Raw genomic sequence first — 17,893 nt, forward strand, 5'->3', positions numbered from 1 at the left:
TAAAAGCACTTTTACCATTACCGTAATTAATTGCGTGGATTTTCTTGCTGAAATTCGATTTGACCAATCGTAGGCGTTCGTCTGTACACATCCCCTCTAGGCAAAGTCATCTGAAGATTTCAAGCGATTGTACTTTGAACTAAACCACTCTGGTCTTAATATTATTATTGTTGGTCTCTAGAGCCGCTTTGCCCACTTCTTTGCCAGAGGCAAGGACTGCAGTGGGTAGAAAATGAGACGTGACACCGTCTAGCATTTTGGTCACACACAAGTGACCGTTTATTATCAGCAGCGAACCAATAAAATACAAGGATAGTTTGACTCGTAGCGAAACTGCTTCTAGCGTAGATGAGGGCTTGCCTTAAGGTTTTCAAATAGTGTTGGACATTGGGTGACAGGAAGGTGGGGAAATTTGACTTCTTCTTTAACGATTCCTCCAGTGAACTTGAAGAGACAAAAACAGCTTCTGCACCACTTACAAAGAACGGCTGTCGTAGAAATATCCAATTGCGATCAGCTGTTCTCACTGGAAAGTGGGACACATTCACTGCTTAAAGTTTAATAGGAAACAATTACGAGCATGGAACATTTATTTGGTAAACAAATATTTTTTTCTGTAATAATTACTTCAGACACTCCAAAATCGAATTCCTTTCCAAAGGCCCTCTTTCGCGGAAACGTCCCAAAACATTGATGAATCACTAAGCAGTTACCACATAATACTTATGGTGAAGAACAAGACCATGCCACTACGTAATTTGTGATGGGATTGAAATAAGGTGACAAAGCTTTCGTAAACAACGTTCACTTGTTGCGAAGGAAACGTTCCTATACGATGATTGCCAAGAGTATGGTAGATTTAGGTTTACGCTGCAATCACTTTGAAAAAATCACACATGGTTTGGTGCTATACTCCGTTTATCAAGAAGATTGAATGTTACAATGTTACGATTGAAGACCTCGAGTTTCGTCACACGTGCTGGTGTCTTCCGTCATCAGCGATGACCTAGCGAAGTATGAAACAAGAGTCCTTTCACACTCATAGCTTAAATCAAGACGGTCATTTTGATGGGTCGTGTCGTACCTCATTGAGAGGGTTTCACCCCCTCCCTCCCCCCCCCCCTTTTTGATGAATTTTATCAGTCAATCATGACAGTCCTCTGGGAATGTGGCTCCATTTTTATGCAAGAACTGTACAGCTATTTCCTATTAACACAGAACGTTTTGTTTACATTAAACATGTAAACGAAATAGTTTTATTTCCTATGCTCCCATCATTTTTTCCAATCCTCTCATCATCCCAATGCTTTCTAATATTATCGGCAGTCAACTAGTATTTCTACCAATACGTTCTTTCCTGAGATGTCACCAGTTTAAAGTAACTTGAACCAATCTTTTCTTTGTTCGATTCATTTTTTCCGCCAACTGAATGACACCAGCTTTTTATGCCGTCGCTGTAAGTTTATTTTTACTTCTGCCGATTTGTCGTGATTGGTTACCGCGATTAAATTTGTTTTAGCGACTTCCATTCTCCTGCTCGGTACAATTGAAAGCCGCCCCAGCGATGCTGATGATGTCTTTTCGACCACTGACTATGCATGTGCAGGTGTCCTTCACGGTACTTTCACGTGGGTTTTAAAGTTATTCAGTTTGCTCTTATTAGCACAATAATTTTGAGGTAAGTAATTCAATAACATCCGCCGTAAGATATCCTTAAGGGTCCGTTGTTTACTGTGTATGAGTCGTTACTCCTGCACATAGCACTGCTTTGAAAACTTACCCTCTGTTTTTTCGCCTTTGTAGGCTCGCCGAAACTAACCTAACTCCGGTAACTGAGCTCTGTGACTCAGTTTGAGGCTTGAGCGGCTTAGAGGACACTCGCACGTGGCGTTCGACGTCTCTCTGATGCGGTTTCAGGGGTCGTCAAAATGGTGCAAAAACTTGCACTACGTCGAGGCCATGTTGGCACCGGTAGGTCTCGAGCTCATGTTATTAATTAATTGATTAAGGAATCATTAAGCCTTAACGCTCTTCAATTGTTATAGTTTGTTTCTATTAGTTTATGTGAATTCTTTGCCGTGCAGGTGATGCAAGTTTATCTTCCTACAGTGGTTAATAAACCTAAACACTCTTATCTCTTAAACATGAAATCTTGAACTTTTCATGGCAGAAATGACAATGGCCGCCTAATGTGTTAGCATTAAATCTATTACTATCCGAATTTGAATAAATGTGTTTACCCTTGTCTTTTTAAGAACTTCAGCAAATACCGCAGAAAGGTTGTTTTAATAATCGTCTAACGCATTTTTTTTTTGTGTGAAATCGAAAATCTCACCCTGCAAGTTAATGGCCGTTTTTATACTAGAGACGCATAATTCGTCTGGGACGAACTTGAGCAAACATTTTTTCTGCGTCTGTTAAATTCATCTAGTATAAAGACGGCCACAAGACGCATTATGCGTCTGGACGAAGAATCTATTTTAGTGCGTCTTCGAAGACGCACTTAACTTGAAAGTTCGTTCAGACGCATTATGCGTCTAGTGCCCGTCTTTATACTAGACGAATTTAACAGACGCAGAAAAAATCTTTGCCCAAGTTCGTCCAAGACGAATTATGCATCTCATATAGTTCGTCCCGTCTTTACACCAGACGGATAACATAAGAGACGCATGATTCGTCTGGACGGATTATGCGTCTCTAGTATAAAAACGGCCAATGCCTATGTTCAATGCTTCATCCAAACGAGAACGGTATTTTATTGAAAACTGGTCCAACTTCAAGCTTTGCGTTCCCACTTTCCATCATTGTATTCTTTAGGTTGTTTCAAAGCTTGTTCCTATGTTTTAATTTTAGCATTAGCCTACAAATGAACAAGATAAATAGTGTCAAAGGAGAATGAGTTCGACTTTCAAGCGGTAACAAGCAAAATTAGCTTGACGCGCTTTGAAGTGGTTTTCATGTGAACTGTAGTGTGCTACTGAAAGATCCCTTGACAACAGGTTCGAAAACAGCTCATAAAAATGCGAACTATGTAGTCTCTAAGGGATATTTTTTTCCTACTAAACTCACCGGAGTCGTTTAATAATTTATGCCACATACTCTAGTTTTCTGTATGTAGTTTTTTGTTTTTGGGGAGTTTTGTATTTACATTGTGAAGAGCTGTTTGTTTTCGCTGAAAGGTATACGATTGCGACCTCGAACACTTGAAAAGCGAAACTTTTGCAGGAATATGTGTTAAGCGTTCAATTTTCCTTTTTTTCTTTTTCTGGTCCAGTTGCGTTTGATGTAAACATTCTAGCTGGATTGCCTCTGATTTCGAGAAAAAAAAAACGTTATTTTGGAAAAATGAAACGTTTCTATATAGATCCAATGTTCGTAGTTTCTATTAAATGTTGATCCATCTTGAATATTAAACGTTAAGTGCTTCCCTCACAAAATATATTTTTCTTCTTTCCACACTAATTCCAGCTCACTTTCTGATCAATTATTTCGTGAACTGCTTTTCAAAACCACTGCAGCCGATAGGTAAAACCCTTAAAGTATAAAAAATTCAGTTATTTGGGTGTGACTCGTAAGCGGTGTGTTGATCTAAATCGCCACACGAAAAATATTATGAAATAAAAAGGAATATAATTGAAAGTTTTCCCCCACTGTCAAGGCCATAAATCATTTTTGTATTGAAATATCGTGGAACTTTTGAGCCCACAATTTGGTGTCCTGGTGATAGAAGATATGTATGCGTTTAAAAATCGTCAGTTAAACTTGAATAATAATCAAATTTCTTGCGAGATTTCACAAATTTCCACGTCTTTGTTTACAGGAGTGATAAAAAAGATAGCTGCACCTAAGAGTGAAAACTGTTCGCTTAAAGGTTCCCGTAAACTAAAAATAATTTTCCTCGTAAAATATATTAAAATCTAATAGCAAAATACTAGAAAAACTTAAGCCTCAATTGAATCCGTCTGTATGTTAAATTTTGAATCGAAACCGGTGATTGTTGGACTAATTTTGTCAAACCTACACCTCGAGAACTCCCCCGCGTTCGTTACCTCATTTGCATTTCTAACTTTTCCGCTTTAGTCGTGTTGAACGAATTTATATGTGGCACTATAAACTCTTTTACATTAAGATTGTGTTTTGAGACAGAGAGGAGCGGATAGGACGCGCATAATGACTTGCTTTGCAGGTCACGTGATTAGTGGCCACCTGCCAGTCAACATCGGCCGAATTTCATGAATTGAATATGTTGAAATTTGAGTGAGACAGGTCTGATAAATAGAAATTCAGATCGCGGAATTTTTGCCGTCCTTATGCCGTTCCGTAATGGAAAAAAGCGGTAAGTTGACTGTTGATTGCCACTTTGTGATTGTATTTGTTCGCCGCTCCAGACTCGACGAGAATGTCGCGCGCGCGGAACAGTCGAAAAATTCAGGAGATTGTCAGTTCATCAGTTGTTTCATAGGGAACTATGTTGGCATTTGACACCGATTCGAAATCATACTCGTACTAAACAATCTGATTTTTGACCATTCGAAAGTGTGAGTCGAGGGGTTATCGAAAGAGAGTTTAGTTTGACGCCGAATCAGGTTTATACAGCGAATTTACCCGAATGAATGGCTCAGAAAACTAGCGGTGATGGGAGCCCATAACGATTCAGTGTTTTGTATGAATTGCTATCGCTGTCTTCCTTCATTTTTGTCGACCAGTGAGAAAAACGTGCATCACCTGACCACATATTTTTGTTTTATTCGCAGACTTGCAGCGCTTTCGCAATGAATGCGTAGCTGCACACAACTTTTACCGTGCGTCTCACGGAACACCGCCTTTATGCTGGTCCGCGAGACTCGCCGAGAGCGCGCAGAATTGGGCCGAGCAACTCGCGAGTACCACTACTGGATCGCTAAGATACAGCTCCGTGAAAGGCTTCGGTGAGAATCTTGCTTGTCTATGGGGCTCGGAACTCAACGGGCAGAAAGTGACACGGATTTGGTACGAAGAAGGACAATATTTCGACTACGGCTCCACACGCGTGACGTCGAGAACGCGCTCATTCTGTCAGGTGATATGGCAGGGAACACGCGAGTTGGGCGCGGGAGCGGCTGTCACTGAGAACGGAAAGCAAATTATAGTTGCGCGGTACTTTCCACCTTTGAGCAAGAAAGATGTGGCGAGAAACGTCAAGATCCCGAGAAGCACGCGAGATGGCGCGCAGCCTCTGGCATACGACACACGATGGAGTAGACTTTATGTTGGTGAGTTTACTCTTTCATTGTGGCGACCACTGCTTTTCGTCCTTATTTGCATTTTATTCACAGCTTTTCTTTCGTAAAATACTTGTACGCATTATTGTGTTTACGATGGAGTAAGCAAGTCAAAGAGTTGGTAAGTTTACCTTTTCATTGTGGCGACCGATGCTTTTCGTCCTTATCTGCATTTTATTCACAGCTTTTCTTACCTAAAATAATTGCACGCATTACTGTGTTTACGATGGAGTAAGGAAGTCAAAGATACTTCATTTGACAGCTACCGTCGATTTACTTTTTTGTTTTTGATGTTTTGTGGAGTTCATCATAGAACTTTGTTGATATAATGGGATTGGATCACTTGCTTATTACGAATAAAACACCTTCAAGGAAGCAAGACGTGTATCCCATTTTCGTTGAAAAAGAATCAGTCTGCTGATGTTATCGATTAAAGAATTTGTTGGATTTTTTCATTTAACAACAGTAAGTGTGGTTAGGTCGATTCACTTGAAAATGAAAAACATTAGCCTGTCAAAAGGTTTCGTGTACTCACAATCAAAATGTGGATCAACAATTTTCATGGGGAGGGTAAATATTTGCAAAATTGTCGTCTGCCTTGTGTTTTCCTGCGCGGAAATTAAAATTTTGTTTTCATTCACGTGATTTATTCAAAAAGGCTTTTAATCCAATTTGCATTATAACCGAAAAAACTGCAGCTTGCGTTCTTCTGGGAAGTAATCATGATTTATTCAAACCGATTTGGGAGACAAAAAACAATGTATTTTCTCGGTATGGTGGTAAGTGTGAAAACTGTCAAAAATATAGTTTATCTATTCTTTTTACATTTGTTTTGGACGATTTTTTTCTAAATCGGCCTTTCAAAACACTCGAATTAGAATTGTTCAGTTATTCAGTTGTGAACAAATGATACGAAGTCAATGGTTTCGATGCTCCCTTTCATCAAAGATTTACGTTTATTGTCGATCTGAGCATTTTTCTCGGCACCTGTTGCTCCGCTAAGAAAACAAAATTGGTTTATGAGGCTCTCTTTTGTATATAGCGAAGTGTATTTATCGCAGGACTAATTAGCGACTGTGACAAAGAAAAAAAAACAAAATCTACGGATTAAAAAAAAAAAAATTGGACGACCAAACAGGGCTTCGGACTTTAAAAAGTCTCAATTTCTGTCCGGGGAAATGAATCTTGTTGTTTTGGCGCAAGAATATGCCTGAATTTGGTCCGAAACTTGTTTACATCAAAATTAGCAATTTAGGCATCTGAAGGATTTTTCCCGCGATCTGGTGCAAGGGGAGTTTGTAGTGCGTTGCTTTCTCCTTTTTACATCGAATTTCAGGTCAGTGGCTTATCAAGTGGAGTTTTGTATTTTCTTTCCGTTTAAATTTTCTCCACTTCATCACGGTCTGGAAAAGGGGGTGGTCAGGATTAAATGATACTTTCATTTCGTCAACAAACTAAAATAAGTCCCACTGACTTGAATACAATGTTGCTGTGGTTATCAATGATAAATGTTGTCATTTTCAACGACATGTACCGCTGAAATACTATCTGTTAGATGCACTAGTTATATAGATATTGATGAAATGTCCAGATTAAAAACAACTTGTTTTATCCATTTTCGAAATGGCGAAAAGGTGGTCACCAACCGCTAAAAACTCGCTTGTTGTGTAACATGAAACAAGATATGAAAGTTGTGAAAAAAAATCATGATAATGTAAAATTTTGCAATAAAGCACAGTATCCAAAGTTGGGCCCGAGGCTCTCAGAACCAAATAACTCGACAATTTTAGTTTGAGAGTGTTATCATTTTCCTTGAAGTTGTTTCAGTTTCCACATTAAGCAATCTGTCAACTTGAAATTTAATTTCTGAAACGATGCACTTGTTTCATAATGTTTGGCAGGTTAAAAAAGTAGTCGTTAATTAAAATAAAACTGTCTCCGGCCATTTTTTTCAGTCTTTTTGTAAGTAGCTTTTTCGATCTTTTTCCGGAGTAAGTATGGTTTGACATCTCGCCTAAAAATCGGCGTTTTTTTTCGCGGTAGAAATCGAGGCCGTTGTCGGAATCTCTAGTTAGCCGACAATACACTTGAAACGTTGTGGCTACTTCTAAGGTCTCAAGCAGTAAGTTTTCATGTTGAAAGAGCATATGATGAACAGGATTTCGCAGTCGTTTGCATACTTGTAATTTCACGGCCGAAACTCTGATTACTATTTACTTCCACTCACAAAAAAGTGTCTTTTATGTTCTGAAGATGTCAAATAAGCCAAGCTCTCTTTGCCTTGACGAGACCCATCTAAATTGTCTATCCGTAATCACCCTACATGGCCTTACTTTTTGGTGTTTCCCCTTCAGATAGTTACATATATCCCTTGCGGTTCTTATCAACTCAGTGTATGCGAGATCGTCTGCTATCTTTCCAGTCGGCTTCTCCACCGATACGAATGCATTGATTGGAAGAAAACAATTTCCCGCCGCCATGACAAACTGTATGATCCTATCTTCATAGGAGCATATTAAAAGGTGTTGGAGGTCATAGTTTCATAGAAAATCAAATATGCGTCTTTTTTCCCTGAAAAGTCGTGTCTCGAAGAGATTTGTTTTTCAATCAGTTGACCGATTCAGTGCAAGCAGGGTATTAGGGAGTTTAAGCAAATCACTACGGATGGTGCTACTACGGCTGCCGTGACTGAAAAGGTCTGGGGAGACTACGTCTCGGTGGTCTGCTAAATTTTAAGTTTAGCAAAGCAAAATACAAGGAAACATGGGCTAAAGGTGTTTAAAATCTCTTTTATTTAGTTTCTTACCTTCAAATGGCTTCGCTGAAAGGACGATGGCCGTTGTTCGCCATGCTAGGACGAACAGATTATTTCTGAGCAAAAGCAAATGCTATACACCTTGTACAATAACAACAATTTGATGGATGAAATATACAATTTCAGAGACAAATATCTCAAAGAATATCGAGTGAAAAAGACACATGTATCTATACTCAAAGAAGCAAAATAGCATCGTATAGTATCCAGATATAAAACATCTTCACTAAATCCTCAAAGCAAACTTAACCGAAGAAAAACAACCGCGTGCTGAACTCACTTCGCCATTCCAACACCTTTGCCAAAACTTATCCTAAGTTCATAATACGGATTTACAAGCTTATGAGAGGCAACCTTGACACAATCCTTGACTCAAATTGACTTTAAAGGATATAGTATCCAACAGAATTCTTAAAATGCCGAGATGTCCGTTGAAAAGGGCCAGAGAAGCGAAATAAACCCGACGTAGTAGCCACTACGGCAAAACATCGCGACTCACGTAGTCAGATTTCACACTACGGCTGGATGCAACCGACGTACATGCGCAGTGTTTCATTTTGGGAGAAATTTACTTCCGGCAGCCGTATTAGCGCCAGCCGTAGCGATTTGCTTAAAGTCCCTAATGTCGTTCTTGTAGCGGAAGAAGTGCGAATCGAATTTTACTTATTTGCTTTGTGTTGATTTTGATTACTAAAAACGGTCCAAATTGGGTTTCTCTGCGTTGTTTGAAGTTCTCATCTTGTACGTGGTTAAGATCGTATGCCTGCACATAGCTTGCGTGGGTTTTTTTGTAGTTTGAAGCAATTTACGGAATGGCTCAATTTATTTTAACTGGAAGGGATCGTTTATTACTGTAAAACGTGTGTGTGGTCATTGAACTGAGTTGAAATTTGTGCTCATGCGTTTGCTGTGATATTGGCCGTATTTATACTAGAGGAATTCTAAGACGTCTAAGACATCCTAGACGTCTTAGACGACTAGTATAAATACGGGAAATAAAGTGAACGCATTAAACGACAGACGAATCAAACGACGCACTTAATAGACATCTTAACGTCTTACTGTGACAGACGCACTAAACTGGGACGCACTTAGCAATGACGTGCACACAGTCTCTTTGATGATTATCTTTTGAAGAAAATTGTGAATTTGATTTCTAGCCGTCGAAGGTAAGTGCGCTCCGCATTTATATTAGTCGCAGTTACGGCCAGACGTTTAATGCGCCTGGACGTCTTAGACGTCCTCTAATATAAATATGGCCATTGGTCAATTTAAGTGTTGCTAAATGTATGCCGATTAAATATTTTAAAAACGCTTATCATGGATGTTTTTGTTTGTTCTAATTTTACAGGCCTAAAAGAATTTCACGAAGAATGCCTCTCTGTGCACAATGAATACAGAATCAGACACGGCGCGGCTCCTTTACACTGGTCAGCGGAGTTGGCATGGGAGGCGCAGCAGTGGGCCGAGAATTTGGCGCGAATTGGGGAACTTCGACATAATGACGATGACACTGTTGGTGAAAATTTAGCTGGAATGACAGGTGGCGAATTAACTGGGCGCGAAGCTGTTGACATGTGGTATGAAGAAATAGAAAATTATAATTTTGACTGTCATGGATACAGCGAAGACACCTCAAATTTCACACAGGTAAAGTTTGGTTGATTCTAGTAATTTTATTTGACGTTGAATTTCACTGCCGTATCAGAGTAAGTTCTTAAGCCTGGTTTCCATATGATCTGCAACGATCTGCGACCATCAGAAGCTGTCTGCGTCGGTCTTACCGCAGACGATCGTAACACACGAGGCAAATGTTAAATGATTTAAATCTGAACCGATCGCAGACAAGCATACCACTAATTTTCTGCGAAGCGAGGAGAAAAAGGAGCGCACTTACTTCAAGTCTGATTTGACGTGTTTCAAGGCGAACAATAATGTATCCCCGAAAGGACACAGATCATCTCAGACACACTTTTCCATTAAAAATTGTCTTAGTCGGAAGCGTCGTAATGGTTGGGAAAGTAGAACTAGGTTCAACTTTCCCGATCATCCAGACCGTGAGCCGCATATGCCGGGGACAGATGTTTCCATATGTCTGCGACGTCGTGTCGCAGACCGTTGCAGATCATATCAAAACCAGGCTTTATCCTACACCAACAAACGTAAGTCGTTAACTCTCAGCCTCTGCGTCATGTCAAGGCACATACCTAGCTTTTATTTTCCCTGTGTTCTTGTTTTTCGTGTGCACGTTAGTGTCTGCTTCCCTCAACCAAAACAGCACAAGACAAAGCGTAATATGGAGAATAGTGAATCTTTCCTTTTCTCTCTTTACTTCAAATCCGTACGTACCAAATCCGGTTGTAGGATATTTCGCCCATATTGTACGACATAAACAAGATAGAATTATCGTGAAATACTAGCTTAAACTCACAGTTTGAAGTGACGTCTTCGTCGCCGTAGCCGTCGTGGTTTCCTTATTTATATATATATATATAAGGGAGCTTAAGCACCCGCGTTTTTGAGAGGCGGACGGCGACCGGAAGAGAACATTTCGCGTGCCAGGGCAGTGGTGTCTCCCAGATTTTTATACTAATCATCTCTAATGGAGCAAAGATACTTAGCAATGTAAATGTGGTTGTGTGAAGACAAGTTAAAAGGGAAAACAGCTCACTTCCGGTTGCCGTCCGCGTCTCAAAAACGCGCCTGCTTAAGCTCCCTATACATAAGAACGAAACGACGACGGTTGCGACTACGACAACGCCACAAAACAATATCATTGGTTAAAAGAGCATAAATACTCGTGCAGCACGGATTTTAGCAGGTGGGTTTGCGGTTCTCTGCATAACGACGACGTGAAATCACTAAAAGGGTCCTAAGATCTACGACAGCGACTTAAACGAAAAACGTCACTTCAAAATATCACCTTTTTTATTATAATTCTTTCGCGGTAATTCTATCTCGTTCACTTGTTACAATTTGGGCAAAGTATCCTAAAAATAATCTGGTACGAGCAGTTGCAAAGTGAAAATAGCGAATGAAAGATTCTCTTTTGCATGCTCACGTTGTCTTGAAAACCTCAAATTTGGTAATTTCACGTCGTTCTTTCGCGCGCGTGCAGCACGATTTTTTATGCTCTTTTAACCAGTGATGTCATTGTTTTGTGCCATTGTTGTTGCCGTCGCCGTCGTAAAATCTTCAGCTCCCTAAATTTGACGTTTTGACGACAACGTAAGCATGCGACAGAGAATCTTTCATTCTCTATTTTCACTCGCGTACGCTCGTACCAATTTATTTTTAGGATACTTTGCTCATATTGTAGGACGTAAACGAGACTGAATAATCGCGAAAGACTTGTGATAGAGTCATGTTGTATTTTGAGGTGACGTTTTCGTCGACCGTCGCCGTCGTAGATCTTAAACTCCCTTATGTCTCTGCAAGACTCAGGCTACCCATGCAGTCAGTTTGAAAATATAAACCCATGTATAACTGGATAAGATCAGCACACTCTGTTTATGCCAACCACTCCAACAATTTAAGACTTGAATGTGTTGTTTTATTTTTGTTAGGTCATTTGGGTCGCTTCGGAGAACCTTGGAGTTGGTAGAGCGATGGAAGGAGATCTTTGCGTGGTTGTTGCATTTTATGAGCCTCCAGGGAATGTGGAAGGATCATTTTCTAACAATGTTCTCCGCATGGGATCAGCTGTAAGAAAGAGAAACAGCAAGGGACCAAAAAGCTTTATACCACCTCCTCCTGGTAAATGATAGATAAGTTGAGGTAACTAATCAACGAAGGCGCTGAAATTTGAGTGAAACGTCATACAAGCTTGTTGACTTGGAAAATATCTGATTGTTGGGAACCAGTTTTTGCCAACGCAAGAATTTGAAACTTTCAAGTTTGCTTAGCCAGACTTTCACAAAGACTTTGAATTAACACGTAGGCAAAGGGCACAGAGAACAGACCACGTTAAATCCTCGTGTAACCCTCGTTTTCTTTCTGCATGCTCTGGGTTATCTAATTTTTAGCTCTACCATTCGGAACAAACCTCTCTAAATCGCAAAAAGAGAAAGGAAATCGGAACTTACACTTAACAAGCTAGTATCGAGCAGTAGAAGAAAAGATGGGTTGTTTTAGGAGAAATTTTTCGACATACGAGTTGATTAGTTTTTCATTCATTTTCTTTACTGAAACAGATTTCGAGGGATTTCGCTTGGAATGTCTGGTAACACACAACTACTTCAGAGCGCGCCATGGGTCCCCACCCCTGGTCCTGAACAATGCTCTTACAGACGAAGCTCAATATTGGGCTGAACGACTTTTGGTGACAGGTGCAACTGAAGGCCTGGATAACTCAAGGATTGGCATAAGTGTAGCGGTTCTGGAGAGCAAGCATGTTAGCGGAATTAAGGTAAACTTTTGGCTTGAAACAATAGTGGGAACAGCGCTGTAACAGTGGTGAGAGCATTCCCATTCTCAGACCCGTCGTCGTATGTGGGTTGAGTTTGTTGGCTCTCTACTCTGGTCCGAGAGGTTTTTCTCGGACTTGACTTAAATGAGTTCATTTGATTTCAACATTCATTGTCCCCTATTAATGCCCCAGCGCTACAAGACTTGAAACTTACTCATTAGTGTTCATTAGTATGAACGCTAAAATAGATCTCTTCGAGGCCAAGGCTTGGCGTATCGCTTTGGCATTGTAAAGAAAAGAACCGAAACAGAAGAGATTAGGAACTTCAAAGTTGTATTGATTCTTGAGTCATTTATTCAGGAAGATGACATGATTACAGGCCATGTGAAGACCCCCGAACAATTGGGTTCAACTCCCACCTTGGTCAGAATTTTTTGGCCTTGTGTAGGTCCGTTTAACGGTTAGATGAATTACATGGGTATACACAGGACTTTAAGTTTCAATCAGATAGTTTATATTATTGAAACAAAAGTGCTACACGGCACGCGTTTGAAGAAAATCGTCTCCCTCCTTTGTATTTGGAGATGTTCATTGTCGTTAAAATAGCCTGTTCCAGGCTCTCAGATGGTCGAGAAAACGAAAAGAACTGACATCTCAAATTTCCTCGGACTTAACTGATTAGAGTGTAATGTGAAGTGCTAGGTTGATAAGTGCTACACGGCCAACGTTTGCAAAAACGTAATCCTTCCTCAAATTTCCTCGGCCTGCTCCCGTCTGAACTTGTGCTCAGTCGTTAGAGAAACGGTGATGTAATCCGGAGGTCGTGGGAGGTCGTGATGCGGAGGTCACGATCTCAGTCATGAGTTTTCTCTGTCGTTATGTTAGCCTGCATCCACTTAATAAGGCTAGCGCTCAGATGGAAGATATGGATATATACAGCACTTGACACTGTAGTCTGATAGCAAGAGCCGTAATGGACCTTGCTGATAGCTAATAGTGTTGCTAACTGGCCAAGTAAAGACTCTCCGAGAAAGAAGTGGTCATGTAAATTAGTACCAGTATAAATGTTACTGACATTACGCAGACGCTGAGACCATAAGGTTGGAAAAACGAAATGGATAAACAAAAAGTCGTCTTCAAAGCGGATATTATCGTAACATGGGACTTTTACTCGTTTTCCACATAGTGAGGCCTTCAACAGGGTATACGGCTTGTTCGAAGGAAACAGTTTTCCGTCTCATAACTGTTCACCGAAGAGACGCTTTCCTAGATATCCGGAGTTCCTGGGTTCCAACCACTCTTTGAATTGGTTTCTGGTAGTTCCTGGTTCAATGTCTCGGCTGCAGTTGTAAGTAGCCAACTGGTTTACCTCCGACCAGTTGGGATTCTTAACAATTGTTGTTGTTCTGTTCTGTCGTTTCGTCAATTGTGTTTCATTGGTCCTGAAAAGCCCCTATGGGGAGTGGTCAATTGAGTATGTCTAGTATTGTATTATTGTAAGTCCTGTTATAGGTGGTTGGTGTACTGTTTGATAATCGAGCAACAGTGTTTTATGGGGTTTAAAGCTCATGCACGTGACGTTTTATCTTTGTTCTGATAGGCTGTTAGGCTCATAAATGAACACGTTTTTTGAAGTACTGTTTAATAAACGAGCAGGAGCGTTTCAGCAGGATTTAAACCACGAGGCGAGATAAATTGGCGATCAGGAAACCTCACGATGTTTGACGCCTGAAAAAAAGCCTCCATAATTTATTGATCTCTGGTTACTTTCTTTCCACAGGTATCCGAACTTTGGTACAAGCAGATCCTATGTTACAATTTTGACAGTCCGGGCTTCAGCACCGAGACTCTCGACTTCAGCCAGCTGGTCTGGATGAGCAGTCGAAAGTTCGGTGTGGGCAAAGCCACTGGACCGGAGGGTGTGACAGTTGTGGTAGCGAGGTATGAACCCGTGGGGAACATAGACGGGCTGTTTGTGCAAAATGTAAAGCGCAGAGGACACGAGAGAGGCAGCTGTGAGCCAATGATCTTCCAAGTTGAATACAAGTATCGATTCCGAACCGACAGCAAGTCAACTAACAGCGTTTTAAGCTGGGAACACGAAGGTAGTATATCTTTCTATTTGCTGATAATAGTAAAGGGACGTTAAACGATAAACCCTCCGTTCCTTTTTTTCAGAAGCACCAGCCCTAATTTGCGATGGCGACGTCACAAAGGCAAGGTAATGCAACACATTTGCGATTGAGCAATGTCAGACATTCCAAATGAAATAATTTTTCACTGCGTCATTTCAATGTGGTAAACTGCATAGCAAATCACGTTTAGAATGCACTTTCATTTTGATTTATTTTTTTTTCCTTTATTTCAAAACATTCTTCGTGTGACCTTGACATTTTTCTTGAGGTTCGTATGTAAAATGTTGGTTGGATGTCAAAAGGAAAAAAAGATGTAGTTTATGGTTCGAGTGTAGAGATTCTTTGCCAATATTTTATGTGTTCGTTTCGCTCTGTTGCTAACTCGTGTTAACTAAAGCAAATTACCCTGTCTCTAAAGAGCATGTTTTAAAACTTAGCCTTAAGTTCGCTTTCTCTTTGTTCCTTATAGCAGAGATTCACATAATGCGAATGAAATTTGAGGCTTTGTTTTTCATTTAGAAATTCAGGAACGTTATGATGCTAATGTGACGACAGAATCAGGAGACACAGGTGGTTAAATGAAGCTGTGATTAAGGATGAGGACGGATAGTGAATTATCCATAATTGAGAAAACTTTCTACCCCTAATTGTTTAGGACGTGGTCTGCTTTGCCCCACTGGTCAATGTGCGTAGTAGTGGATTAACATGTTGATTTGTGTCGCCACTTTAGTTATCAAGCACCTCGAAGGAATGGACTAACCCGGGCAAAGTTTCTGTTAAACCGATTATTAGAAGATCTGGACAGGTGTCGAAACAGCTGCTCTCTTTCCCCTCCCCTAACTGCGGCTGGCAGTTTAAGCTGGAGGTATGATGATGAACGCTCGCCGTTTTCAAACTTTGCTTCCATTCTGAATACGTTGACACGAGAGCAAAAGCAGAGCGGTCGCCGAAATATCGCTGTCACCTAAAAAATGATGGCCTTGAATTTGAAGAGCAGAAACCATATAGGACAATTTTTTTGTCGGATCAGAGGGAAATGTAACCAAACACCAAAGATACAAATTATAAGGAGGCAAGTAGCTTTTGTTATGGTCAGCCGCAGTTGTTTTTACGAAAGATACACTGATAGATAGCCCATCATCCAGGAGCTCTCGGATTTTTTTCCGAGTATCTTCGACTCATCTTCAAGAAAATACGTCTCATTATTTATTAACCGAGGTACATTTATGTTCACTGCATTTGCGAAAGTGCACCATTAGTACAATTCCAATTCCCGCAGTGTAACGGGACAGTTGTGTGACATGAACCAAGCTCCAGCGAGTGTCGTATAGCTCAGTGGTAGAGCATCCGAACTAGTAATCGGAAGCTCGTCGGTTCGACTCCTGCAAAGGAACACTTGGATTTTTCCGATCATCCCCTATAGCTCAGTGGTAGAGCATCCGAACTAGTAGTCGGAAGGTCGTAGGTTCGACTTCTGCAAAGGAGCATTCGGATTTTTCCGATCATCCCCTATAGCTCAGTGGTAGAGCATCCGAACTAGTAATCGGAAGGTCGTAGGTTCGACTCCTGCAAAGGAGCACTCGGATTTTTCCGATCATCCCCTATAGCTCAGTGGTAGAGCATCCGAACTAGTAATCGGAAGGTCGTAGATTCGACTCTTAGAAATGAGCACTCGGATTTTTCCGATCATCCCCTATAGCACAGTGGTAGAGCATCCGAACTAGTAATCGGAAGATCGTAAGTTCGACTCCTGCAAAGGAGCACTCGGATTTTTCCGATCATCCCCTATAGCTCAGTGGTAGAGCATCCGAACTAGTAATCGGAAGGTCGTAGGTTCGACTCTTACAAATGAGCACTCGGATTTTTCCGAGTATTCCCGAGTCACCATCGGAGGAAAAAACTTCCTTCCATTTATAATGCTCGATAATGCACTATTTGGACGATTCCAGTCCCAGTAGTATGGCGGGACATTGATTGTCACGTGGACCTAGTTCAATGGCGTGGGCCCCACCAGTCTGCTTTTGCTGAGAGGAAGAGCATCCAAAGCAGAAGTTTCCTTCCTTTCCTGCATCTAAAACTTGCCTTGCCACTCGCATTGCCTGTTGCGTCGTTTCAGTCGGTGCTGAAAATTTTCTTCGGTTGCTCGTTTCGTGGTTGCGCCAGAAGGGCAAAGTTCACGTCCAGCAAGGAAATGGTTTAAAGGAGAGGGAAGCTTATTTCTTGTTGTCAGTGAATTCAATGTCGGGTACACTGAATCACTCACAGGATGTTGGTTACGTCAGTATCTTTGATGAAATAGTCAGTGAATTCTGTTAGCGTGGGTCTGTTCCTTCATTTTGCTATCAGACGGGGTAAAATTGCTTTACTTGATTCTCTTTTCACGGCGATGATATTGTAAAAAAAAGTCATGCATAAACTTTCAGATAAGAAGGAATATATATGATTCGCTTCCTAAATTATACTTTAAAGCTTAGCTATCCTTCTTTTTCACTTTAACTGTACTCTAACCGGTCGCGGCAATGTTGGTCTCCGCAGACATAGAACCGCCTGTTCTTTTGGTGTACCAAACTTCTCTTCTGGGAATTAAACTCGATACTTAAAAAAACACGGCCTCTAATCACGTAAATGAAAATCGTACAGCACTATAGCGACTTCCATGTCACTTCGTTCCTGGAGGGATTTTCTCCATCAATGAATGTCCCCTGGGAACGAGAATAAGCCAAATATGATTGCTGCGTGGACTTAAGAAGAAACTAAAATTCCCTTGAATTTCTTTTTTGTAACCAATTTATCACAAATGTTAGAAGCTTAGGCCTTCAAACCAAGTCTGCCTTCCAAAGTTTGGAACAAATTTCTGTACATAAGTGGAATTGCTACAAGTAATTTTAAACAAAATTCTGGATTTTGCTCTCTTGTTAACGCACTCTGACCAACGCTTTTAAAATATAAAAGAATCTGCGCTTAATTTTTTGGTATAAAGCACTTTTTAAATCGATTTTAACTAAACCTTCCAGTTGACTGACAAGAAAACGAAATAACAATGGGTGCAACTTTAATTTATTTACAACTCAATCTTACTTCAGTCTCGCTTCGTTTTAAAACCGCAAAATCAATAACGAACGGGGCATTAATAAACACAGCGGGAGCTTACCGGTCATTAGCGATAAGAGTAAAATGACTTTTATAAGTTTATTTGATAAAGATATATGGGAATCATAACCATAAATCTAATCGCTACGGCTTCCGCACTCTCGCTAATTATGACTAATAGTAA

At 40.6% G+C, this 17,893-nt stretch overlaps 1 protein-coding gene across 3 annotated transcripts in view; it reads left to right on the forward strand.

The window, feature by feature from the left end:
* The first annotated feature begins 4,248 nt into the window (after nt 1-4,248).
* Nucleotides 4,249-17,893, forward strand: part of LOC138026173 (titin-like) — a 29,631-nt gene continuing 15,986 nt past the window's right edge. For 2 of the 3 annotated variants that reach the window (XM_068873401.1, XM_068873409.1), the window contains exons 1-7: nt 4,249-4,336; nt 4,755-5,252; nt 9,428-9,726; nt 11,643-11,832; nt 12,270-12,484; nt 14,265-14,589; nt 14,663-14,705. In XM_068873401.1, coding sequence (XP_068729502.1) covers nt 4,324-4,336; nt 4,755-5,252; nt 9,428-9,726; nt 11,643-11,832; nt 12,270-12,484; nt 14,265-14,589; nt 14,663-14,705 — 1,583 coding nt within the window. In that variant the 5' untranslated portion in view covers nt 4,249-4,323. Of the gene's footprint in view, nt 4,337-4,754; nt 5,253-9,427; nt 9,727-11,642; nt 11,833-12,269; nt 12,485-14,264; nt 14,590-14,662; nt 14,706-15,349; nt 15,485-17,893 lie in introns of all 3 variants that reach the window. The other variant, XM_068873395.1, reaches the window with a different exon arrangement.

The sequence above is a fragment of the Montipora capricornis genome, chromosome 2 (genome assembly GCF_036669925.1).
Source record: "Montipora capricornis isolate CH-2021 chromosome 2, ASM3666992v2, whole genome shotgun sequence".
Lineage (NCBI taxonomy): Eukaryota > Metazoa > Cnidaria > Anthozoa > Scleractinia > Acroporidae > Montipora > Montipora capricornis.